Source organism: Trachurus trachurus (assembly GCF_905171665.1).
Source record: "Trachurus trachurus genome assembly, chromosome: 9".
Taxonomy (NCBI): domain Eukaryota; kingdom Metazoa; phylum Chordata; class Actinopteri; order Carangiformes; family Carangidae; genus Trachurus; species Trachurus trachurus.
Genome location: NC_139895.1, coordinates 17,880,210 through 17,905,947, shown reverse-complemented (window position 1 = coordinate 17,905,947; position 25,738 = coordinate 17,880,210). Strand labels below are relative to the sequence as shown.

Genomic DNA, 25,738 nt, shown 5'->3' with positions numbered 1-25,738 from the left:
CTTGTTTTATTGGATTTTCTCAGAAGCCAGTAGGCCAAACTGACTGATTTGTTACTTTTTTTCTATTATGTATTTTTATGCTAAAATGCAGATGAGAGACAAATTGAAGAAACTTGTCTTATGGTGAGAAGATGTGAGGGACCGGAGCCACTAGAATAACTTAGCCGTAGATTTTGAGGAAGCTTTATGCGTGAAAAAAAAAAAAAAAAAACAAGCAACAGAAGATGTTCCCTCATTTGTTGTTTTGATGATGCAACATCACACATGAGCTAAAAATATCTCATAGGTGTCCATTGTGTGCTGAGGCAACTGCAAATGACTCACAGAATTTCCACACTCTACAACCCACTTAGTCACCCTCCCATGCTCTGTATGGAAATATCTGCATTTGTGAAGTTTTCCCATTCATAAATTCAGCACCGACAAATTCAATCTGCAGGGCAAAAACCAAATATCTGACAGGTGTCTGGTGTAGAAGTGACACAGGGAGGGAGTAGTTATAGGGAGCTCTGGCCTAAAATCCAAAATGAGAGATGAGGATGAAAAGGGGAGACAAGAAATTATGTAGTATCCAGGGGAGATGGAGGTGGTGGCACGTCTATCCATCTATCAGGATTATAATAATGCATTCCAGACAGTGTGCATCTGTGTGGTTTTTCTGCTCATGCCTCTGTATGCATATTGTAGATGAGTGCATGTGTATCTATGTGTGTGTGTGCAGCTCTCTCTGTCACATTACTCCATGTTGCCGGATCATTTCTGAATGCTGATGACAGGGGTTGATTTTTCATGGGAATGGATGAAAGGGCTGAGTTATGATGGTGTCCATATGCAGGTTCCCCTCCTTGTACCGCAAATGGAACGGCGCTGGCTCTTTATCATTATTAGCAACCCTCCCATAGCTCCCAACAAAATACAGACTACACACACTGTCCCTTGCCTCTGTTTCATTCGTCCATTAATACCATTTTCCTGTTACTGCTCCTGCTGCCCCCGCCTCCTCCACTATCTCAACTCCTTTCTCCTCTCAAGAGCGGCTTGAAGGTGTACGGCGCATCACAGGATTTATGATCCATCATAAGACAGCTATAGTCCATGTCTCAGAGAATCTCTTTGAGCTTTGTGTACATGGAGCAGCCCAGCAAAGCAGAATAAGATCATGTGGGGAAAAAAGAGCTATTTAAATATCAGAGGGTTTTCTCGCCTGTTAGCTTGGTATTTATGATCAATCTTAGTCTAGTGTTGCATTTTGCATATTGGCCCACAGGCATCCACAGAGTGATTGAAGCCTTGCAGGATGTTTTTCATTTCGCAATATAACCTGGGCAGAGTTGGCCGTGCAGCAAGTGTTCATTTGAAATCAGCTTGCAGACTCCACTGTAACGTCCTTCTTCTTTTTTACAGTGTCAAACCCAGGAATATCTATAAAATAACTCCAGCCGCAAGTGAGACACAAAGGTGTTATTGATTGTTTTCCGTGAAGAGCAGTTCCAGTCTGCGCAGGTGAGTGAGTCAGATCTCAAGAAAACGAAAATCTTTTCTGCCGCCAATCTGCCACTGCATGATCACACCAAGTGGTTTCCCATTTACCACACATCTTTCACGCCTAAAAACACCATAACGCTGCTCACTCATCTCTCGCGGCGAGCTGCCACCGATATTGGATTTCTGCCCTCCTCAGATTAAAATCACTCAAATACAAGATTGTGGATTGTGTCCATATTAGAAGAAATGTGCTCGCATCAGCATTCTGTGAGATGGGTTTCACTTAAACCATCAGTGCACTGTGAACTGCGACCCTGAGGAGAGCTCCCAGTGTCCTCGCTTATCCTGACAGTCTCTCAGAGAGGCGAGCTGCAACTCACTCGCTGCTAATACTGCATTTTGCAGGATTGCTTGCATATGTTTCCAGCATTAGACAAGTCCTTGCAATTCCCTGAAAATGGTCAGTTGCACATCTTTAATGTATTCCTCTGTCAGTTCTCTCTCTCTCTTTTTTCCTCTGTCAGTTTGTCTTGGGTTGATCTGTCGAGAAAACACAGCAGGCAGTTGTCTACAAAGGCTCCTGACCGGCTGTAGTTTTCCTCTTGTCTTCAATTACCTGCCTCCCGACAGAAAGAACAGGCTGACGCTAACAAAAATGAAGAATTATGACCTCCATTGGAGTAAATTCCCTCTGTACTGCTAGCATTGATTAAGCTGTTTCTGTTGTTGGAAGCAGATGACAGCAGAACCCTGTCTCCTTTATCTAATTTTATCAGAGACGCAACAAATCAACCTTCGACCCGCATCAAACTCATAGGGCGAAAACACCATTAACAGCCATTTTCTCTGCAGGAATATGATTTGACATCTTAATTTTCGTCTACAAACAAGAAAGCTAATCAATCACGTTACTGAGGGCAGATTTTTCATCCCCTGCTTCCCTCAGGTCATTTGGCTACAGAAAGTTATTAGAGATGAGGAAAAGTGAATGAATATTCTGATACTGTATATCTTTATATACACTGGAAGGTCTCTGCATGTAGTTAAACACGGGTTACTCTTAGCGAGTTAATCAGTGAGGTATTGATTGGGAAGACATTTTCTATCTTCATTAAGACAGTACAGACACAGGAATACTACAATGACGTATTTCATGACCCACCCCCTCTCCCGCCGGGATGATATACTGTTATGTCTCAGGGACATTTCTCAGTAAGTGATGCTAACCTCTGGCTCAACTACTCAGGTACAGTGACCTCTGCCTCAGGACATATTGACATTCCAGCCTACTGCAGGTGCGCTATATAGCCAGCTTCAGTGTGTAATGATGCATGGGATTTTCTCTGTTAGCCACGCTACACTATGCATCCACAGACTGTAGGCAGATGGGCTACAAGGGCAAAGTCTGACCACTGACTTTGTGCTGACCCGAAAAAATCATCATACCTCACAGTACAGTAGGCTTGTCTTTGCTATGTTAAAGCAAACTGTTTGTGATGTATTGTCAGCACCGGTCTGCAAGTGCATTTGAAAATGTGACTTATTATGGACCTGATGTTAATGAAAAAGAACAAGTTACTGAATATTTCAAATATGAAAGCAATCGGTCACTAATTACTGTTTGAGGTTCATTATTTAGACATTCGGCCCGAGGCGATTCAACATTTCATCTGTGTGCACAGTGAGAGGTGATAAGATGAACATTTAATGATCCTCGTGGCAAAATTGGTTAAATTCACCACAGCAGGTGAGGCCATTCATGACTTCTGGCTCACCCACATTCCTCAGTTGTAACTGATGATAATATTAGTAAAATATTCTCATTTCACTTTATTCATTTCGTCTCTGTAATAGATTTAGTGTGTTGCTCATTCGAGTCACATCGCAACCACCACTGATCGCCAAAGTCTGAGAACTGACATTTACCCTAGATTGGCCTCTGTGTGTCCAAGTAGTGGTACATGCAGAACTAAAGAGCTCTGGAGAAAAAAAGATCCTAGAGCTGTGAGCTAGAGTGTAATCAATGTTTACTCATGGCTGCACAGCGGTACACATTGATAACTTGAAATTTGACAACAGTCTTTATACTCATTAGTAACAATGATGAGACTGGATATCATCACAAGATAGCTGGCAAACTGCCGTCGTAATAATAGTCTTAAGTTCAATATCAGCAAGGCTGCTTCATAGTTCAATAGGCATCCGACGTCTCAGAAATCAACCTGAGCGCGTGAGATTAAAAAGCGCTAAGCTCTGCCTTTACTTCATTAAGCAGCTATGACAAACTACTGACGCTACAAGACTGGAGAGTGTTTCATTAAAAGGCTTTGGTCTCGTTTATGACAACAAGGGGCTGGAACAACTTACCTCCTCCACACAAATCTCTGCAGCAGAGATAACATGCGTGCAGTCCTGTCAGGCTTATTGTTCCTGGACACGGACGCTGTTTTTCCTGGCTGTAACTCTATAAACTCGACTGAGGTTACCCAATCTCTCTAACACTGAGAAGTTATTTATCCTCACACTGGAGTTTATCAGCACGCTATACTTTACAGTGCAATGACAGGAACATTTAAAATTCTGAAATATTCTTGCTCAAGCTCACTTCAGTCGGACAAGATGTTTGACATGTGCATTCACAGAGGGAGCTGTTTTTCCTTCTTATTAGACCACCCCCATTGCCTTATTTTTTTTTTTGTAGGGACTCATGCAAACTCCAAAGATAATACTCTTTGTGTTTCAGTTTGTAAATATTTTTAATGTGCGCTTGGTGGATGTTGTGCCAAGCAGCTGACAGACCTGTTTGTTTCTATTGGACTGTGCAAGCGAAGTTATGAAATGTTTTATGGCCGCATCAGTCAAAAGCACTTAATAAGCTGATCAATATAAATGCCTGAAAGATCGCAAAAGGAATATTTTCACCGTCTCATTTAATGGAGTTGTTGTGAAAGTGGAGGAAAGCTTATAAAACAGAAAGGACAGGCAAAAGTTGACCAGCAGCTTGACTTTGTTTGGTGTTGTTAAATAGACCTAAATGGACTGTGCATGTGAGCGTATGGTGCACAGGAGGAAAATGGACATGGGAAAAGTTTACTCAAATGACCATGGGGTTGTTGCAGTTGATGCCAAACTGGTGCCTGCTTCTGGTGTACCAACAAGATCAGGAAAGATTTCCAATTGCTGTTGGGTTCACTTTTCCTGTTTTAAAGAGATTTAAGATAATCAAGTCTGAACCAGTGTTTTTAATTTGTTTTTTCATGATCTTAACTCCGAAATATTTGTAATAATAATATGTTAAGCCAAAATGTAATCCATGAGAAAATGAAAGTAATTAGGTTGTACTGAAAAATCCCCTTTTGTGGTTTCATTTTCCAGCCTGTTTATTCATTCCACAGTTAGAACGCTGTAGAAAAACTGAAATCTGAAGATTAAAGGAGAATAAAGAATGATGCACCCTTAATATTTCTAGAGCCTGAGAACAACTTTCTTTTGGTGGTGGTAGTGATAGACACCTATGCCGCCAATGAATTGACAGGTGTAGTAATGTAACTATCCTAATCGCTCTCCCCCAGCTTTACATTCTGTCCACTAAAAGAGACCATCACCGTCTCTGCTTGCTTCTTATGGACATTTAGGTTGGACACAATGGCGCTGGGAAATCACATGTCAGATGACTTCATGGTAGATGACTTTAATATCCGGCACAGTAGCCAGAGAAGCTATACGCTAGAATCGTTCAATAGCCAATGAAGCCGCGGGCCACTAAGCCAATATGGCGTGCTACAGCAGAATGGATGTGTTCCATGGAAGCCCTGTCGGTTGCAGTGTAATTTAATCCAACCCTCAGGACAAGCATCTCTCAACAGAAATGGGGGAAAAAAATTGTTAGAAATAGAGACTTGAGGGAGTGGATGAATTGTATAACCCTTCGCTAACCCCCATCAACGCTCCCAACTTCAGAGACTTCCATTTTTCCCTTGTCTTATTTAGTATGACTGTCGATGCAGATTGGCTATAAAAGCAAAGGAAAATCGGGTTACTTTTGAACAGACAAATGGGCAAACACCTGGTTGTTGAAAGGCCCGCAGAAAAGGAACTTAGGCTATTTGTTTCCTGGACAAGCATGAGAGAGAAAACAGCTATTCACCATGGAAACGCGGCATGCACCCCCCCCCCCCCCCCCCCCCCCCAAACTCTGGTCCCTAATTCTTAAAGTATAACAGAGAAGAGAGTGAGAGCGAAAAACACGTGAAGTGAATAAAGAGACAGAGGTCTTGGCAGGCTGTCAGCTTAACTGCCTCATAAAAAAGTGCCAATTTAGAAAACAGATTTCAGCCCAGTTCGGCACAGCTACGCTACGCTCCCGACTCTTTCAGTGCTGTCTCGCAGAGAGGTGGAAAATGCAAAGACACAAGGCTTTGACAGGCACCTTGAGCTGAGTTAACATAACAGATCAAACTTTGCAGATAAGTAGATGCGGGTGCGGTATAGCCAGCAGCATTTAACACGAGAATGTTAACTTTGTAAACCCCACACACCTCCGCAAAATGAGCAAACCTCTAACTCAATAGCATCACACAGCGTGATGCTACATTAATGCCACCCATATAAGAACATAACTGCACTTCCTGTCTTGTAATATCAGCGGATCCCGATGACAAATGTGTTTTGAGCGAGTGACAGTGACTGCGCCCACTGATGGTGACTCCTCCGTCTCCTGTGTGCATACAGTCGGGCGGTGGGAGGACAAACTCAACTCGTTTCCATTCTATCACCTTGCTTTGATAAAAAAAAACAAAAAAACAATCTAATTTCCCAGGGGGTTTCAAGTTCAGGTGAACTCAGTTAGGCTCGGTTCCTATGCCGAGAAGCAGACAACTTAACATCCAACGCGAGCTGAATGGGGGCCATAATACAATGCAGAGAGGAGGGCACTCCTGTTTGAAGGATGCGGTATTGTGTAGCAGGGCGAGTGAACTATAACTTTCAAACTGTCTCAATTTAACTCCCCCGTGAATTCCATTGCCATTTTAGGGAAGAGTTTTTCCCTTTCCCAGTGATGAGAGCAGTGTGAAAAGCTCGGCTGAAAGCAGAGCATGAAAGCACCTACTCGGATCACTGTCACGCCACTCTCAAAGCTTTGTAGTGGACTTGTGAAAACATGCCCCCCCCATGTTGTATTAAAAAAAAAAAACATCATTACGTCAGGAATTGGTCACCTAATGATGATGTTTAGTTGACATCAAGTTAAGTTATGTGGTTTTGTCTGTTTATGATGAATGAATGTGGGTTTTTGTGCAGCTTTTGGAAAGATGAGTGTGAAACCGGCATGAATCAAATGCTATTAGCTTCACAGTTACCAGATCTCAAGTCGTGCCGTAAAGCTGTGAAAATCTGATGCCAATGAGACCTGGAGATGTTTTGTTCTGTTCGTGTCTGGTTTTTCCCTTTTAACTCATTGAGTGCCGCGCTCCTTTCCAAAGTTTTAGTCAAGTGTACCAGCAATTTAGACCATTTTTGACTTTTTATGTAGAGCCACAGTGTATTCTATATTATTGCCACCAACACATACTGTGGCTCAATTGAAAGGTTTAACTTAATGCTTCAAGTGGCCACAAACCGTTTGTTTCTACGTGCCTCCGTTCCTGAGAAAACTCAAGCTAAACATGGCTGGGTTTCACCAAAATCCCTCCTTTTTTTCTAGAAAAGGAGATAGAGCGTCTTTTATGAAAGGTGCGCTGTTTGTGTCTGTCGCTCTTCTCACACTCGCATTTCTGGATCAAAGGGCTCGTATAAGATAAATATATACAACAATTGTTGTTCTATTCACAAAACCACCAGCGGGGGCGGGGGGGGGGCGCCACTAAACAACAATAACACAGACGCACCGTGCCGTGTCGCAGCTTCTCCCCGCGGAACGTGAGGGTCAGTCGGCCACCGCGGCTCGGGAAGACCGGTCCCGCCGGTGGTCGCGGTCCTTCTGTGGTTCGGGTCGGTGATGCCGGTCTGCTTTGGCCCAGAGACCATCAGATTTTACCGCGGGAGGACTTTGGGGAGGACACGGTGTTGCTCCAGCTGAAGACCGGGCGGACTGTCGGCTGAGAGCTTCCTGGTTCAGCTCCGAGCAGCTCGAGCAGCTGGAGCAGCAGCGCGGGTGAGAGCAGAGCAGCTGCGCTGCATCTGCATGCAGAACTCGTTTGCAGAAGCCGAGTTATGATAAAAACTTCCAGATCATGAGCTGTCATGTGACTTTGATCGTCATCTATTTCAGTTCTCCTCGTCGTAGAGTCCCCAAATTTACATATAATGTGTATTAAAGTGTCTATTTTCATAATTTAAAAAAAAAGCAAAAAACGTAAAATTACGTTTTTGGCACTCAACGCATGGGAACGAAAAACGAGAAATTACGTGGTTGGCACTCAATGAGTTAATTTGTCACCCATCTGCGTGTACATTTAGTGCAATGCAATCATGACGAGGACTCACAGATGTAGTAGTATTCTCTGCCCGGTCTGAACTCAAAGCCCAAGGAGAAGGGAGTGAAGAGCTGGAACTTCTCTGAAAACTTGAGCGGCCCGTTCGGGGAGTGCGGCCTGTTGCACTCCCAGCGCTTGAAGCCCTTGGCGGTGTGGTCGCATGTGCTGTAGCCATCGTAGTTGACCATGTAGAGGACGTAGCGCTCTGTCCGCTCCTCAGGCACTGCGTCTTCATAGTGAGGACAGTAGACATCCAGGTAGTCGTTTATGCACACGTCGATGTGGTAGTCCCCACGGTGGAACCTAGAAGAGAAGAGCAACAGGAAGAGGTTAATCCTTTTTGAAATCTCTAGAAACTATAAGTACAGTACTTGTGGATTCTGCACTGCAAAACATACTTAATAATCTTAATATATCTCAGTATAAACATTGCCCCAGTTATTATGGTTAAGAATTGGTTTGGATTCACTGTATTTGTCGAGAAACAAGGCTCGATCTCTCAGTATTTTTTCAGTGGCGTGGAAATTTACAAGCACCAGGGCTCTCATCCTCTGGCTTCAATAAATCTGGGTGGGTTGGTTTATCTATAAATCTATCACTGCAGCAGATATTTACACACACATACACACATCTGCCTTCTGAATGATAGCAAAGTGAAGTGTCCAACTCGGAGAAAATATGCTTTCAAGAAAACATGGGGTCTCTTGAAAAAAAAAAAAAAAGACTTTAGGTAGGAGGGGAAAAAACACGAAAAAAAACAAAAACAACCACAGACAGACAACCTCAGGCTGTAGAAATGATCACGGGGATGTAGGATGGTCCAGACAGTAAATGTCATGATCGGAAAAATACACAGCCTGGCTGTCTCTGAGGGCTGTGCAGCGAGGCATCTTTACAGCTGCAATGATCTAGAACAGGCCACGCAGGGTCAGAGGGCTCGAATACATACAGGCAGATTCATCAAAAGGCCACGCACTGTCCCCAAGCTTACAAACCCCAACCCTATACACACAAACACAAATTTCATCTCTGCTGCACACAAAATAGTTCTCCTGCCTGTGCGATTTTCACAGCTATCGAAATTAGAGAGAGAGAGTTCCCTGCATCTGTGAGTTTCTCGTTTGGTCTAGGGTGACGTGACCCTCACTCTGCGGCCACAGGGGACTTCACAGAGAAAATATTGAACACCTGTGAACTTACTAGGAAAAGCCCTCAATTTGGCACACACACACTCCAAGTGCTCCAACTGACGCCAACCACAAAGTTGCACCAATTTCAGACGCATGCACGCACACACACACAGAGCTGGTGCCACTGACTCATTTCACCCAGAGGCCAGGTGGTGTGAGTTTATAATTGAGACCCAGTCTTTAATGTTGTAAGAGCACAACCTGACAAGAGTTTTGACAAAACTTTTAATTGAAAATTGCCACTGCTGCCTATAAGAAGAGCTCCTCGAGCCCCAGAACACACAAGGGGCAGGGCGTATAACAGGCTAAAATAATTTTATCCTGAGGACTCTGGAGCCTCAGGATTAACATACTGAAGCAGCACTCTTGCAGCATGGTGACCTCTTTCTCTCGCCATTGCAGTCTTTTCTGAGGCTCTCATGTCCAAAATGTCCATTACGTCCTATAAAGATTTTCTGTCTCCTTCGGATAAGGGTTATCAAGAAGGGGGACTATTTTCTAAAACGTTTCTTGCTGTTAGTCTAAAAAATATGAGTGTAGGGAAAAAATAAACGTAATTTGCATTGATCTCAGACACCTTCAGATGCTGATGAAAGTACATTGCTGCACAATGGTATAAGAAAAACGTCTCTCCTCCTGATTTTTCCCCGTGTCTCTCTTTCCACCCACTTATTTGCCTTTGCTATTCAAAACGACTCTGCTGCTCTCACTGTTTTCAATGTGACATCTGAGTTCTAACTCTAAAGAATGGATTTTCTAAGATCAAATCGCTGTATGTGCACAGAAAACACTTCTCATGCATGGCTGCGTTTACTTCAATCTGCAGTATGTTGAGGCAAAGTATGCAGAATTGCAATCAAAATTTAAACCACACCGCTTGTTTTGAAGATCAAACAGCAATTTGAGCAAAGTCTGGTTTTGGCGCCTTCCCTTGTCACTTAATTCATGTTGGTAATCGGATGATTAATGTAACAATCAAGCGACAAATCAAACCACTGTCATTTCTCATTACTGTTAATGTGTCCTGGCTCTGCTCTGTATGTCTATTGATGTGTATGTGCATGTGTGTTGGTGTGTGTGAGCACACAGCTAGCATGATCCGTTTTTCTTTTCTTTTTTTCTGTGTTTACCCATGTAGGGTAAATACCAATGTGAGGGTGTTTACAACCAAGGCATGGAGTAGCTCATCTGTAACATCTCATTTAAAACATGTCTATAGAGGTCCAAGAGGAGCCATGCATCTCCCTCACTGCTTTAAAATGTCACTGACTTAATGGTCACATCCTCCCATCCGCTTGCCACAGCATCTATGTGTATATGTGTGTGTGTGTGTGTGTGTGTGTGTGTGTGTGTATGAGAGAGAGGTAGAACGAAAGAGAATGAGTGTGCGTGTGTGTGTGTGTGTGTGTGTGTGTGATGTTTCAGCTGCCCTTCTCTCCCTGCCTCAGCAGTCAGAATAGTGGCTCGTGGCCCTGACTGCAAATGAAGCTGAGGATGTTTGGGTGAGTGAGCACATAAAAAGGGACAGGACAGGCATTTGTAACACGTAACACACACACTGACTCTCTCTTTCTCACACACACACACACACATATATATGCAACACAATACACAACCAATACACACCTCCGTGCGCGTACACGCCCACGCACATACATTAGGTTTGTGTTATCAGTTCAGCGAGCTCCCTGGCACACTGGCAAAGGAACAGAAGTGAGACAGCCAGAAGCTGCTAATGGCACCGAGTGAGAAAGAGAGTGAGGGTGAGAAACAGACAGGGAGGGAGAGAGAGAGAAAGGACCTGGTTCCAAAAAGAGAGTGAGGGAATACAAAAACGAGGCAGCAAGACTGAATGCTGCTGATAATACTGCCAGGCTCCCAGTGAATCCAAGTCTTTGCCGGAGTTATTCAACCATGCATTTATCATTAAAAAAAGATTGACTGTAAAATTTTCACCAGATCTATTCAGTACTGGATTGTCATCAAGATGTGTCCCAGAAACTTCTTGGATTTTGTAGAAAGCGGTGTTTATTGTCCTTTAAAAAAAAAAAAAAAACCTGTTATAGGGGGACTAATGTGTGAGCTTTAGATGTGCCTGGTGTCTTGTTTATAGTGACGACAGCCTCGGTTGGCTGCTGCTGCTGCTGCTGCAGCAGAAAGAGGAAAGCGTTCTCCTCCACAAAATGGACATGTGTTGTTCAAACATACATCAGCCTCTGTGCAGGACACACGGGCACTAAGAGGTTGCACCAGTGGAATGTAAATCAAGGCCGTGCTCTACAGTTAGAATCCCAAAGAGTGAAATATAGGCAGGAGTGACCGTACAGTAACACTGGAGTCAATAGAAGAGAGTAATTGCAAAGATACTGCAGGATCAACTAATCCAGTGGACACAAAGGAAAATGTAAATTAAGGCTCCATCAGAATGGGCTGTTTTATGTGCGTCCATCAGCAATATAGTGTCTGCAGTGTGCTACTAGAATAAATATAGATTCTCTTAATTAATGAATTTATCACTTTCAATGAGCAGTTACGTGTTAAAACAATGAAATAAAATATAATTAGACTGGCGGTCAAATATTGAATTTCCTTATTCTGTCTTTTATATGTTGATATAAATATGAAACCAATCGAGATGTGACTCTAGGGAGGTGGCTCCCTCCACCTGTTACTGTGTGTAAAAGAAGATTGCAGCAATGTAATGAGACGTGTCACAACAAGCCTGTCAGAGGTGTTGTGGCTGTATTTCAGTGGCACATCTCAGAGTCCATACACTGATGGCGCCCATGTGACGTTTTCTGAGATGAAAGATAAAAGCTGGTGCAAATCCCATCAGAAATAGTCCAGATGGAGCTGGCACAGTGTAGCCCCCCGTACTCCACTCCCAGTGCCACACACATGCACACACGCTCCACCCGAGCAGCCACAGTCACCTCCCTGTATTTTACAACATGCTTCTGGGAAACTTGACGAGCAGCCTTTTTTCCATTCTTGTGAGAAATGAGTTGTGGCGCAGCGTGACAGCGGAGGCCTTCTAGCAGTAAAATAGATAATTAAGGAGCAAAGTTGGGTGGCAGGCTAATTGTCAGATGGTGATAATTACATGTCTTTGTTATGACACAGCTGTCCCAGTGATCTGTGGATCACAACACAAAGCCAGGGAAATCAGCTGGACGCAGAGGGTGAGCGCATATGTGTGTGAGTAAGAGAGTGTGAGTGTGAGGGAGGGAGATAATCTTTATTACCAACTGATTACATTTTCACACCGCGCCCTCAGGGCTGAAACTGAAGGGCCAAGTATTGTCAGTGCGAACACACACGCACACGCAGATACATAGAGACACATAAACATAGAGTCACAAACAGAGAGAGAGAGAGAGAGAAAGACTTTGGGAGAGCTTGAACAGTGAAGTGAATGCAGGGTAAGGTGGCACACCACTGCAGTTGCTGATTGGCTCATTTCCATTTCAATTACACAGCCCAGTGACACTGCTGTGCATACACTCGGGCACTCTCGCGCACGCACACACACACCCTCACTGAGAGAGACAAGCACACACACGCAAAGGCCCTGCGTGCACAAACACACACATGCACGCACACACACACACAGTGTACCCAGTGAACTCCCATCAGCCACTTCTCTGAGCTGTGCACCGGTGGCTGCAGACAGAAAGTAAGGAGGACAGGGAGAGATAGCTAACCTGAGTGAAAGAGAAAGGAGGAGAGAAAGAGCTCAGTGGCAGGTAGAGGCAGAGTGCAATCCGAGTCATCTAACCAGTTGAATAAGTGAGATTCAATAGAAAGAGGAGCTTTTGAATGAGCTGCCGTAGCAATGCACTGCTCTAAATATGCTCCAAGGTATAACCGCAAAGGAAAGGCTGAGAGTGATTACAAACACAGGATGTCAGGAGACTAGAATGATCCTGTATTAAATATTTTCCTCATGCATGTTGTTTTTTTTTCTGTGTGCAGGTGCAACTCGGTATAATCCTGGTAATACCACGCCAACCAAAAAAGTTTATTTTCCAGGCTAAAGGAGAAAACGGCACTTTGAAACTAGCTACAGCATTTTGACTTTATGGGTGGACCGTTGATGGATAGGCAACGACACAAGACTGAAAAGATGGTGAATGTTTTATGTGAAAAGAAATGAAACAATTCTGCTTCACGAGCTGTAAAGACTGTGGCACTTCCCTACTTCTGACAGCAGCACACATCACAAAGTCAAATCCCTGTCTACCTCGGTATTAAAGAGCATCTTTTGTTTGCCTTATTTCCCTCCTTTCTGTTTTCTTGCTTTCTTGTTTTTCTACCCCCTCTCTTTCTTGACTGAGCACCTGACTGACTTTCTCTCTCAGCCCAATCCCGCTTGTGACCCCGAATCAGTGCTATTTACATTATTTCACCTCCCCATGTTGAAATTCATACATCTGATATATTTTCAATTCAATATCCTCAGGCAATGGAACAGTTGCTTGATAAATCAAATCGCAGCAAGTCAGAAACTAGAAATGTACCGGATCCTAAGGCTAATCTGTGACTGTTTGTTCCCAACTTTTTCTTGTCTGTATCCTGTTGAGTGTGTGTACACTTATGCGGATGTGTGTGTATATGGGTGCATGTTCCTAAAGTGAAAGATCATTTGTTGATTTTTGTCCGGAGGGAAAATATGTTTAGCCAAGGAGGAGGCGAACTCTGACTGAACCCTCAGTAGAGTACACATGCATAGGCCTTTTCGGGACCTTTCAACACGTACGGCTCAAATGCAAATCACAAACACTTCTTGATATAGTTTGTGCAGTTGTCTAATTACGGATAATTGGTTTGGGAACCAGAGATGAAAGGCAAAGAGAGTGGAGTGAAAGAATTGAAAGACAAAGAGAGGCAGAGGGAATGAAGAGAGAGAGAGAGAGACTGTTGCAACTGATCATTCCCTGAGACTTGAGTCAGAAAGGACTTGGCCTTCTACCCAGAGACCTATTCTCTATGTTGTTACCAAAGGCGAAAGGAGTGTAATGGAGAACAGAGAGATGGGTGAGGAACAGATAACTGCATCCAATTTTTACACTCCACAATCATCTTGACTGTAAAATTAAATTCCTCAACAGCCAACCATTTCAACAGTCATTTTTTCTTTGGGACCTGTTGATGGGAAAACATTCTTTTCGTTTAGTCTGATGGACTGGCAAGAAATGACAATACCACCTTCTGGGATATTCATATTACAGCTCGTAACACACAACAGGCTATTTCGCAAACCACTCCAACAATCACACCCGACCTGAACTGATACTCGGCTTGAACACTGCTCAGAAAGATTAAATGTCAAATGTCAAAGTCTCATAGTTTCAAGAAACACAAGTGTTCAGACAGGGTGTAAACAATCCGCTGGTGCAGCCAGATTATCTACACCATCTGAAATGTTGGTAATGTTCCCTCTTTGCAACAGTAAAACTGTGGTTTCGCACCATACTGGGTTATAGGAGTCGATCTGTACGAACAGTCAGGCAATTATTTTGACAGTTTGCACAGTGTTTCTTCCAAGAGTGGTGGTCGGGAGGTTTGTTAAAAACCTACATTGCCTCACTGCTTGTGTTTCTTGCGCCATCAGACCTTTTCAACTCTTAAGATCTTGTATCGCGTTTTGTCCTCGGCTCTGATTTGGTCGTAACACCTTCTGAGAGAGGGCGCATGACGCAACTGCCAAAATGCTGCTACTGAAGTGGAGAGGTGTCTCAGGAGAGGCAGAGGAGCTGTGAAGTCAGAGGAGGAATATGTTGCGAGTGTCACTTGCTGATATACAGTGGAGCCCTATAAAAGATCTGAGACCACTTGTGGTCTCAAGACTTTTGGGACCCCACTGTACGAGTTGACAGCCGCATTCCTGTCTGGCTAACTGGCTGATAGGCTTACAGCGCTGGGAGGGGTTCGGGGAAAGGACATAGGGAGATCAGACCTATAGAGTATCACGTATTACTCACATGGCCTCTGGGACATGGTGGGAGGCTGAGGGTGTGTGTGTGAATGTAGCAATATTTTAATATACTTATACATGATATCTGCTGTCATGAACACACACAGAGACACAGACACACACACACAAGCACATAGCTGCCGGTCATGGTGCATTTTCCTGTGTCCATCTGCTGTAGCTTTATGAAGGGTGTTCTCAAAGCTCAGAGCAGGTGGTCAGCCCACTATAATATACTGACTGTCATCAGTGAGGGACACAGAGAAGTACCCATGCATTCCTCCATCTCTCTTTCTCACATCATCCTCCCATCTCATCCCCTTCTACACTTCTCCACACTCTTTCTGTTCCTCCTCCATATCTCTCCATCCCTCACCCCCCCAACCCCACCACACACTGCTCCTTGGTTCCTCTCACCACCACCCCAACCACCTCCCGCCCTCCTTCCTTCCTTCCCTCCCTCCCTCCCTCCCCCGCCCCCCTCGACACCACTACTCACCCTTTACTGTAATCTTACGATATTCATTTCTGCCATTTATGTCTGTCAGCGCTCATTTTTGCCCCCGGGGAGACAATGAATTAAGAGCATTGACAGACAAGTTCTTGTTCTGCTCTTGGTGTGGAGATGTGGGGCTCCAGTGAGTGCTTGATGCCGTCTGCATCAACATGCTGCAGCTCGGATCCAAAACGGAGGAAAAGAAGAAAGGAAAAAAGAAAAAAAGAAGGACAGATACTTCCTCTGAGCTCATCTACTCACTCCTCTGTCAAACAACCATTTTTATGGACGTATAACACTGATGTGTGTAGGCTATATATGTGAGTGAATGACTGAGTGTATGTATGTGGGTCTGTGTTTATCTCCATGTGTGTAAAAGGGTTTCTTTATGTCTTCGCTCGTCACCAAGGGAGTCCGGGAGGAATGACACATCCCCTCCCAACATCCTGTCAGACCCTGGGGCCATTCTCCTGAATCACTGCTGCCCCAAACCTACAGTACTTCAGTCCCTTTGTAAATACTGTATGCTCTGACATGTTTACTGGGACCACAGTGGGTGTGTGCATGGCCGTCGATTGCATGCGAGTTTATGCACAGTCACACGTGGGCAGTTAGTGTCAATTAATCGCTATACATCACTGAGTGGGGAAACGTGTTTAGCTATTAATCATAAGTCATTGTTTTATAGTGACAAGGTATTTGGCAGCTAAGGAGGAACAGCAGCAATGAAATGGCTCTGAGCTGCGTAACATGTCTTCCTAATGTGAGAGACAAGTGAGATAAGCACTTCCGATATAGATGGTGATGAAGATGAACCTTTGGTCTGCTGTTTACCTGTGGCCTAACAGTGGATAAGTTCCTAACGGTTAGAAAAACACAAACACTCCACATTGCTGCTAGGAGTTCCCATGTGTACACAGAAATTAATTCTTACATAAGTGTACATGACATAACAACACACTTTGATGGGTGGGGGAAAACATCCGTATGTAAACACGGATACGAGAACGGATCTCCAGGTGCGTGTTTGAATTTGTAAACGGTAGCCGACGTTGCATAATGTCCCTGGATGAAAACCTTAAATGGAGCTAAAAGGATCTCTCCAAAGTAGATGAAGCAGTCAGTAGATTGAAAAAAAATCTTGGTGGTTCAAATTCAAATGGGTACAATGTTCCATCACTTTCTTCTTCTCATACTATTCAGAAGACCATCATACACAATGCTTTGGTGTATTGCATAAGGTTTCAGCCTCTTTAAATAACCAGTTTGAAAAATGTTTTTATATATAAAATGTGTATTTCTATGAGATTCTCTCTCACTTTTGAGAAACCCACTGCACTCAGGAGATAATGTTCAGGTTCAGGCAGGCCAAAAACTTATATGGAGAACAGAAAGCTCAGCTCACTTCAATCCAATGCTAGTGTTTCATCCCACAAGGGCAAACATGCGTAATAGCACAATAAGTACATTTTGAACATTGAAGATGACCTGCTGAGAACTGAACTACTACTGCACACCCACACTCTCAGACTAACACAGTGCATCATCTGTGTGTCTTTGACATGTTCTTCCTGATCTAGATGGAACAGAGAGTGGGCATTCTTCTGTATTTGGGAAGAGCATTTTATTGCCTTTTAATTTAATTGACTTTTAAAGACATATTAGGCTACCACTTCTCTCTGAAAAGGATATGTAGACATCTATGTTTTGACTAGACCTATGTCACATCTCCTGTTTTCACTTCATCCACCCCCTGCGACCCACCTGTGCACGGCGCACTAGAGAGAAAAATGTCAGCCCACTTTTCTTCTGTTGTTCCTATGTAAGCCCCACTCACTCCCGGCCTCACTTTGCCTTTCAGGACAAATGATCAGCAGATGGATGGAGGAGTGGAATGAGTAGGAAAACTGGCAAAAAAAAGGGCAGACACGGACAACAAAATAAAAGAAACGCACCATGTGGGAGACACTGAGAGAGAGATGCAGAGTGGGAGGAGGAGGGAAAAGATGAAAAGCGTGTATGAAAGTTTTTAAAGCTGCAAAATATGGAGGGAGGAGGATATGCGTGGGGAAAAGATTACATAGAAGCGAGGAGAAAAGGAGAAAAAGCAGTGGGGGAAAAAAGAGGACTCACAAACATGTCAGTGTCCTGTTTGTTTCCTCTCAGCCTGCCTGTATTTTCATCCAAAGCATTGACCATGAAGTCTCACATCCCATCCCTGCACATACACATCCTGACCCACGCTGAAATTTCCCCTATACTGTATACACACCAAATACACACGGCCAAACGCGCCGACCTTCAAGGTAGGTTGCCATGGAGCTGTGTCAGGGTGTTATAATGTCACCACTTTCATAAAAACCCTTGCCCCTTTCACAGTTCACAAACCACTGATATGTGTTATGCTGTGTGTGTGCATGCGTGCAAAATGTGTGTGTGTCAGGCTTGCTGTGATCTAGGCTGAGTTAGGTATGCAAAACTTAAAGAGGGAGCCATGGGAAGCCAGATGGTAACAGTTACGCGTTATCTGTGGGATGCAATTGCTCTGCTGACAGAGTGTAGCTATAGTTGTGCCTTGTCTCTACATCACTGTTGTCATGTGAAAACCCTCATTCCTCTGGGGATCCCACTTATCAAGTGGGAAAATTCTACAGTTAATACTGTATAACCCCCTTTGTAAATCCTTTCAGATAACAATGAGAATGTATTGCATCAGTGGATGTTTAATTTATCTAAATTTACCCAGATTAAGATGAGACTCTGTGTGTGTCTGCTGTAGTTCTGGTTATGAGATGCTCAATACATTTTCCATGCATATATTTTTTTTTGCTTTACATAAATGATTCACCTTTTATTTGGAAGTGTTTGCGTGTCATTACTGTGCATGACAATATTCTAAATATAACAGTGAATATAATTCCCTTTACTGACCCTTGAAATTGTGTGTGCACATGGAAATATCCCAGCATGCTTGCTGCATTTTCAATCTCCACCAAGGAGCTTACATTTTCACCTGTGTCTGTTTGTTTGTTTGATATTTGTTTGTAAGCAGCGCAATACAGAACATACTGAACTGAACTTGGGGGAGGGATTGGGTCATGGGCCAGGGAACAACCCATTACATTTTCCAGGCAGATTTGGATCATTTACTATGGATTTGAATGTTTTTTGTTGTTTTTTCCCCTCTGAAGTCTGGTGTATGTTGTTTTCCATCAGCCTTGGCGGAGGTATCCACTCTATTGAGCGCATTTTCTAGTATGCTGCTTATAAAGAGGTGAGCAAGTGCTGTTGGGAATTGGTTAAAACTCCTCCCTCAGCTTACCTCTCACATTTTCCAGGGTCATTCCTAGATTTCAGTCTTCATGACTCCTGGATAGTTTCATATTACACAACCTTCACCTGCCTGCTGTAGATAAAATCATGTTTGGAAATGTTTTGTTGGGTATCAAGCACCCACCCTGCTGAGTTAAAACTACTTGACAAAGCTTGTTGGGATTCTTATCGCAAGTGTGTTTGCTCCAGGCTGATTTTCTAACTCTTTCCACTGCAATCTATATCTTTGCACCGCTACAAAGTGTTACTTCCCAAGTATTTCATTTAATGGATTTAGCTTGTTCACATAATGAGATGATATGTCAACCATTCATTTTTACACTAATTACTGTCTTGGGGAAATATAAGTGGGCTGTGAAGTGAAATGCAGTACAACACTGGCATCTTAGATTAAAGGAAACCAGCTCATTGATCTAAACTCTACTCAGCTAATTTAAGAACAGTCTAACTCACTCGCTCTACCTTCATGTTGCCCAGCAGACAGTTTTTGGTTTATATTTTTGTTTCCCAGGGTCCCCTATGATAAATACTGTATATCTAGGCTAATCCCTCACTGTACTGAAGGATTCTTACTTGCACCAGCAGTTTACGTGCTTACAGCTTGTGTGATGACATGTTTTGTCACATCATGTCATTTTTTTGCCGCTACTGTTATCTCCATCAGTCTAGACAGCGTTCACCTGTCTTAGTCATGATGTAGTCTACACAACACAACGTCGGGAGACAGTGCTGGCACAGCCATCAGATAACTGCAATATTCCCCTATAGCTATCACCCTGGCAGCTATCCAAATTAAAGTTTCCACATTTGTAACAAGGGTTTATTAAGATCTATTACATTTAACTCAACAGTGAAAACCTATCACAGAGTAGATTAAAAAGAACTGGATAGACTTGGTTTTTCCCCAATCAGATAACAACCGTCAAGTTCACTTGTAACTTTTAACAACAATCGAAATTCACCAGCATCCTCGGGTGTTATGACTTTGTTATTGAGCTGAAGATCTGGCAGACAGGAGATGTGGTTGATGTGGCGGCAGAGGGGAAGAGGAGGTAATTTCCAGAGCATCTGCTGATTGTAAAAGGCAGAGTGTTTTAAAGAGCAGATGGTTCTGGGGAGATGATGGAAGTCCTTCATAACCAGCCCCGGCACAAAGCAACAACAGTGGCGCTCTCTGTAAAGGGACTGTTGCTTCTGGGTGTCACAAAGATGTTTTTTTCTTTTTCTAATCATTTCAGATGCAAAACAACATTGCACACAGTCATGCTTAGTTGTCGTGTATGTAGTTGTGTAAGTGCACACTTTGATTATTTCTACAACAAATTGAATGGTCATTAATCCAATGAACATCCAAGAAAAATGACCCAAAGTGACATCTTCAGATGCTTGTTTTGTTTAAACAGTGTTTCAAACCTTCCACCTATTCTGTTCACAATGATAGAAAACAGATGTAGCACATCTCCATGCTTGAGAAACTGGTGTGAGCAAATGTTTGAAATTCTTGCTTGATAAAAGTAAAAACATACTTCTACATATATGTGTTTACATATATTTCCGCATGTGTTAGTGCACATGTGTGTGCGTGTCAGAGGGAGATATATGGAGGAAGAGAGATGTGGCGCGGTGGTCAGGAGGACAGAGCAGTAGCTGTGCCTCCGGTGGGGGATCAACAGCGCTTTTGTCAGTGGGGGGGCTGACATATGGACCTCTCTGCTAATTCCTCATGCCTGTTTAAAAGCTATATGGTCCTTTAGCTTGAACACTGTATACGCATGTGTGGAGCGTAAAGTCTGTATTAAAGCAGCGAGTTTGTGTGTGTGTCTGTCTGTGTGTGTGCGTGTTTGGTATGAACAAAGCCTTTTCCGGGACCTTCAGGGTCAGCCTCCCATGGAGAAGCTGTCAAGGTCCCAGGCAGGGGGTTAAGTGGTGTGTCGGGTACTTGGGGCTGTGTGTCTTATTGTGGGCAATGCCTGTCTTATATAGGGCACAAAAGGTCACTATATAATATAGACATATGCATGCTCACACTCACACGCATTGCCCGCCACATACACATACACACAAAACTGAATGCATACATTCACATGGCATGCATGCACACACATAAATCCCTCAAAAGTTAAAGTGTATAGTTCAGGGCCAGTTTGCAGTTAGCCTTGTATTGCCCTTATTATAAATGGCTTACATTACTGAGACCTTGGTGTGGGCCCTATTTTTTGTATTTATTGCGGACAGAACCTTGTTCAGTATACAGAGGGCCTGCATATCTGTCAGACAACTCCATTCAACAGAAAAAAATATTTTTTATTAAGAAGCTACATGTTAACTGCTGACATTTGTCACAATGCAGCAGCAGGTACTTTTATATGAGTAACCTCCTAGAGATTAAGATTTTGTATTGAAAAGGTTTCTTTCTGCTGCTGCTGCTGCTGCTGCTGCTGCTGCTGCTGCTGCTGCTGGTTATGGCATTATTGATACTTTGCACGGATTGTGGAAACTTTCCTTCTTTTTTCTGTTTCCCTCTGAAGAGACTAAATGTGTTTCTGTTTGGGAAAGAGCAGCAAACAGGATCAAAACGCATAAAGTGGGAGCAGTCAGTCCTGTCCTTGCCTTTGATCCTGACTCAGCCCTGTTTAAAAGGCCCAGTTTGACGGAGCAGGAACTCTGTCAAGTTCATGGAGCTTTGTGTCACGTCAAACAAGCTAAAAGATGCTCAGCGTGCCTTTGTTCTGCTGTCATAGAGAGAAGGCCCACGGGCGATTAGTGTTGCAAACACACTGCCTGCGTGTGAGAGGTGAGGGGTGACCTTACTGTATCTGCATGGGTGTGTAATAACTCGCTCTATTTGTATGAACCTCCGAATGGGGATAAACAGTCCTTATCAAGACCATCAATTCAGAGGAGAAAAGAAAAGCTAAGCGTTGCTGATGATCCATGTACGCACACGAGCCAAAACCTCATCATTCCACTTGTCCAAGTATGTGTGCACACACCCACACATCCCTCCTCAAGTCATCCCTCTGATAATAAAGATTCTGATTGATTTCTTGTTGAACCAAAACTAGCTCTGCATTCAATCTAATTGGCCTAGTTGAGTTTCCCCCTGTGGAGGCAGACAGGAGGCTTTTTGGCACTAAAACAAGGTCTCTGGGTCACGTCTTGGTGGGCACAAGCTACATTCTGTTCACACTTCCAACTGTGAGTTCATGAACTTTTGAACTTGCCCGCGCAAAGCAGGAAATTGAAACAATAAGCTTCTGGAGAAAAAAAAGAAATTTCAACACAGAGACAGGATTTGTTATACTAGCAAATGATTTGGCCCCTCTGTGATGTTTATTTATTCACTGTAGTTAGTTTGGGCAAAGAGAGATATGTTCCCCAATCGACACGCACACATCCACACACACACACACACACACACGCACGCACACACACATGCATAATATTCACAAAGGGGGTTTTATGGAAGCAAGTGGTGACACACTGTGGACAGGTTTTAGGAGGTTTACCGACATGTGTGGTCTAAAGTTAGCGCAGTTGGGAGAGAATGCCTTCCATCCTTGCGTCTATCCATCCCTAAACGTTCACTCCTCCCCAGCTGTCTCCTTCATCTCATCCCCTGACCTGAGCGGGCTGTCAGGGCCTCCTGCTCCAACACAGCATACTGCACATTCACCACATACCACTGCTGGGTACAGCAAGACCTCATAAAATGAAATGACTATCAATCTGTATTGTAAAAGTGGTTCCAATTGTCACTTAACGACTCAAACTAGGGCCATATGCCGTACTGCATATGGTACATATGGTGTATTATTACGATAATCTTTAATAGTTTAGGGCTGAATTGATTTCATATTGTTTTGCTTGCTACATTAAGATAATGTAAACGATCTGTTTAAATGAGTTCTCTCAGCATTCTCACATGTTAACTGCAGCAATTTAATTTTGTTTGTGTTTACATTAACAACACAATGACGATTGTGGCCGGTATTATCCCCTCTGCCCATCCTCCATTTTGTCCCTGTCTCACTCCACCTGCTGGTCTCTCTCCGCACTCTGATGCTGGCGTGTCGAAAGCCTAAACCGCCTGGTATTGATGTCCCCATCAGGGCACAGCGGGGGCCCCTTCATCACGGACACACATGCGGACACACATGCAGATGCACAGATGCTTGGGTGAGATGTCCCAGTTGACGCATTAGTCAAGTGTGTGTGTGTATGTACCAAGAGAGATGGTCCATATCAAGACAGCGGCGTAGGTTTGGCTGAGTCCTCCCACAGGTGTTAGAGTTCAGTTCAAACACAAATCATTTCGCACACTAATCCCTGCTCTGGCCCTCACCTGCATGTTTTACAGTTTCTGACATTACACAGCTGTTAACAGACACAGCCATATCTCCTCTTTGTTTTTCCACAGAGAAGTCGGCCTTTTTCAAGCAGTGAGATAAAAACATAAATTCCCATAAATTCTATTGACCTTTTTTTTTATCACGAGGAGGAAAAAAATAAACATCAGATATTTGGAGAGTGAGCAAAAAGACGGATCAAGATAAGGAAAAGACCAAAAAGACCAAAATGATCCAAGAAAAACTTCTTTTTTTCTTTTTTTATATACTTATATGTCATGGGAAAAAAAACTTAACACTTCAAAGAATATCAGGGGTGCGTGCTAGAAAATCATTGATTTTGAAAGCATGTGAATGTCATAAGGTTACAGACAAAAGAAGAAAAGGGAAGGAGATTATGAAAGTATTAAAATGAAAATCATATGTTGGTATCTAATTGACCATCTCTGCAGTTGAGCACATCAGCGCGCTGTGTGAGGCATTCACAGGGGTTGGTTTAATATCAGACCCTGGTTTCATGCTGTTTTACTGAAATATGCTCATGAGAAACACTAACTTATGGACAGAGAGAGACAGAGAGAGAGAGAGAGAGAAGAGACATCTGTTAAACTACAGAGAGCACTCGCACATCTCATTTGAGCAAATTTGACAGATGACAATGGATCAAAGTAATACCAGAGACAATCAGTGTTTTACAAAATGCAACAAAAGTGGAGGCTGCCGTTTAACTCACTGACTTACAGATGGTATTTAAGACTGACACACACGCACACATACACACATACACACATACACACATACTCAGCTCAACGTCACAGACACTTTTCATATTTCATAAGCCCGGACTCTGCATATTTCCTCAAATGAATGAATGGTGAAACATTTCAAGGAGATAAATCATGAGCAAACAGCTGAGGGAATGATTGGTTGGAAAAGCGTATTTATTTATCGGGAGGATGCGGCAAAGGGCGGGGAGGAGATGTGGGCAGCAAAGGGAGGGAAACCTGGGATTTAGTGAAGTGGGTTGTGGGTAATATTTCCACATGCTTCCTTGTCACAGTTGGTTGGCCTTAAATTAAACTGGCACAAGGGGGGAACGGCAATACTTTTGAACATGTACGCAAGCGCACAAAGACATACAGTACACACACAAACACACACAAGTGCAAAAAATAACATGCATGTACTACACAGACTTATTTCAACCATGCACAGACTCGCAAGGGATCGAGTACATCAACTATTTAAATAAATAAATAGTTTATATACCTACATCCAATTGAGCTGCTCAGGTTTTCATTATGAGCATCTATACAAAGCAAATAGCCTCTCACATTAAAAACAAACCGATGGCCAACCACCGATGAGCATCATGAGGTAAAAAAAAAAAAAACACTCAAATGCATACACTCAGGGAATGCTGTAATATAGCGGGCGTACACTTCTGAAGCTGAGCATGCTCTTGCATAAAACATCAGCCGTTGAGCATTTTAAGTGCTTCTATTGTAATCAGGCCAAAGCCATAACAGCTCCCATAAAAGGGCTGGTGAGAGTGGCTGAAGGTCCATTTAGGCATCCAGAACAAAGAGCATCACTTGATCAATAGACAGCCTCGTTAGGGCAATATGCTGTGGCGGGCACATTCTGAGACACAAGGGGGATGATGGGAGGTGGGTGTGACAGGGCAGGGGTGGATATGGAAGACGGTCCCTGCAGTGTTTCACTCTTCACGTGGGTTTGAGCAGAAAAGCAACAGTGCACAAAGTTAATATACAGTACAGACACGAGAACGACTGTACAACAATCGCTAACCAAGTGCTTTGTGGAAAAACTCTAATGAGGCTTGTGTATGTGTGTGTGTGTGTTTGTGTGTGTGTGTGTGATCGAAAGCCACTAAAAGCTCTTTAGGGGCACCTTAGGGAGCTATCCTTCATGACTTATCAACTAGGCAGACAGGCAAAAGTGTGCATACACGTATACGCACACACACACCTACACGCACTTATACGCACAAAGTGGATCCTTAATGAACCCTTGTCAGTTTGAAGGGAACAAAGGTTAGACAGAAAAAAAAGAGAGGGGAGAGGAGGGGATGAGTGGACAGTGGGGAAAAAAGAAGAAAGGAGTAGAGGGGAGGGAAGGAGGGAGGGAGATCCTCCCTGGGCTGTTTGGCCTTGAGATCGATCGCTTATCACTGTCACCTAATCTGTCCATCTCTCCTACCCCTCCCCCCTTTCTCTGTTTCTTTCTACCCCCCTCCTGCCTTTCCCTCCATCTCGCTCCGGAGCAGAAAGGTGTGGAGAAAATGAAGGGCAGACAGAGATATAGGGAGACAGAATGATGGAGTGTGCGCCTCTCATGAATAGAATTAGAGAGGAGAAAGAGGGAGAGGAAGTCAGCGCGGAGATGGAGTAAAAAACAAAGGCGAATAAAGA

At 43.5% G+C, this 25,738-nt stretch overlaps 1 protein-coding gene across 1 annotated transcript in view; it reads right to left on the bottom strand.

Moving 5' to 3' along the window:
• Positions 1 to 25,738, bottom strand: part of efna5b (ephrin-A5b) — a gene marked incomplete at both ends in the record, with an annotated part of 88,217 nt that overhangs the window by 8,604 nt on the left and 53,875 nt on the right. The window contains one exon of the mRNA XM_083978381.1: positions 7,972 to 8,264. Coding sequence (XP_083834507.1) covers positions 7,972 to 8,264 — 293 coding nt within the window. The remainder of the gene's footprint in view (positions 1 to 7,971; positions 8,265 to 25,738) is intronic.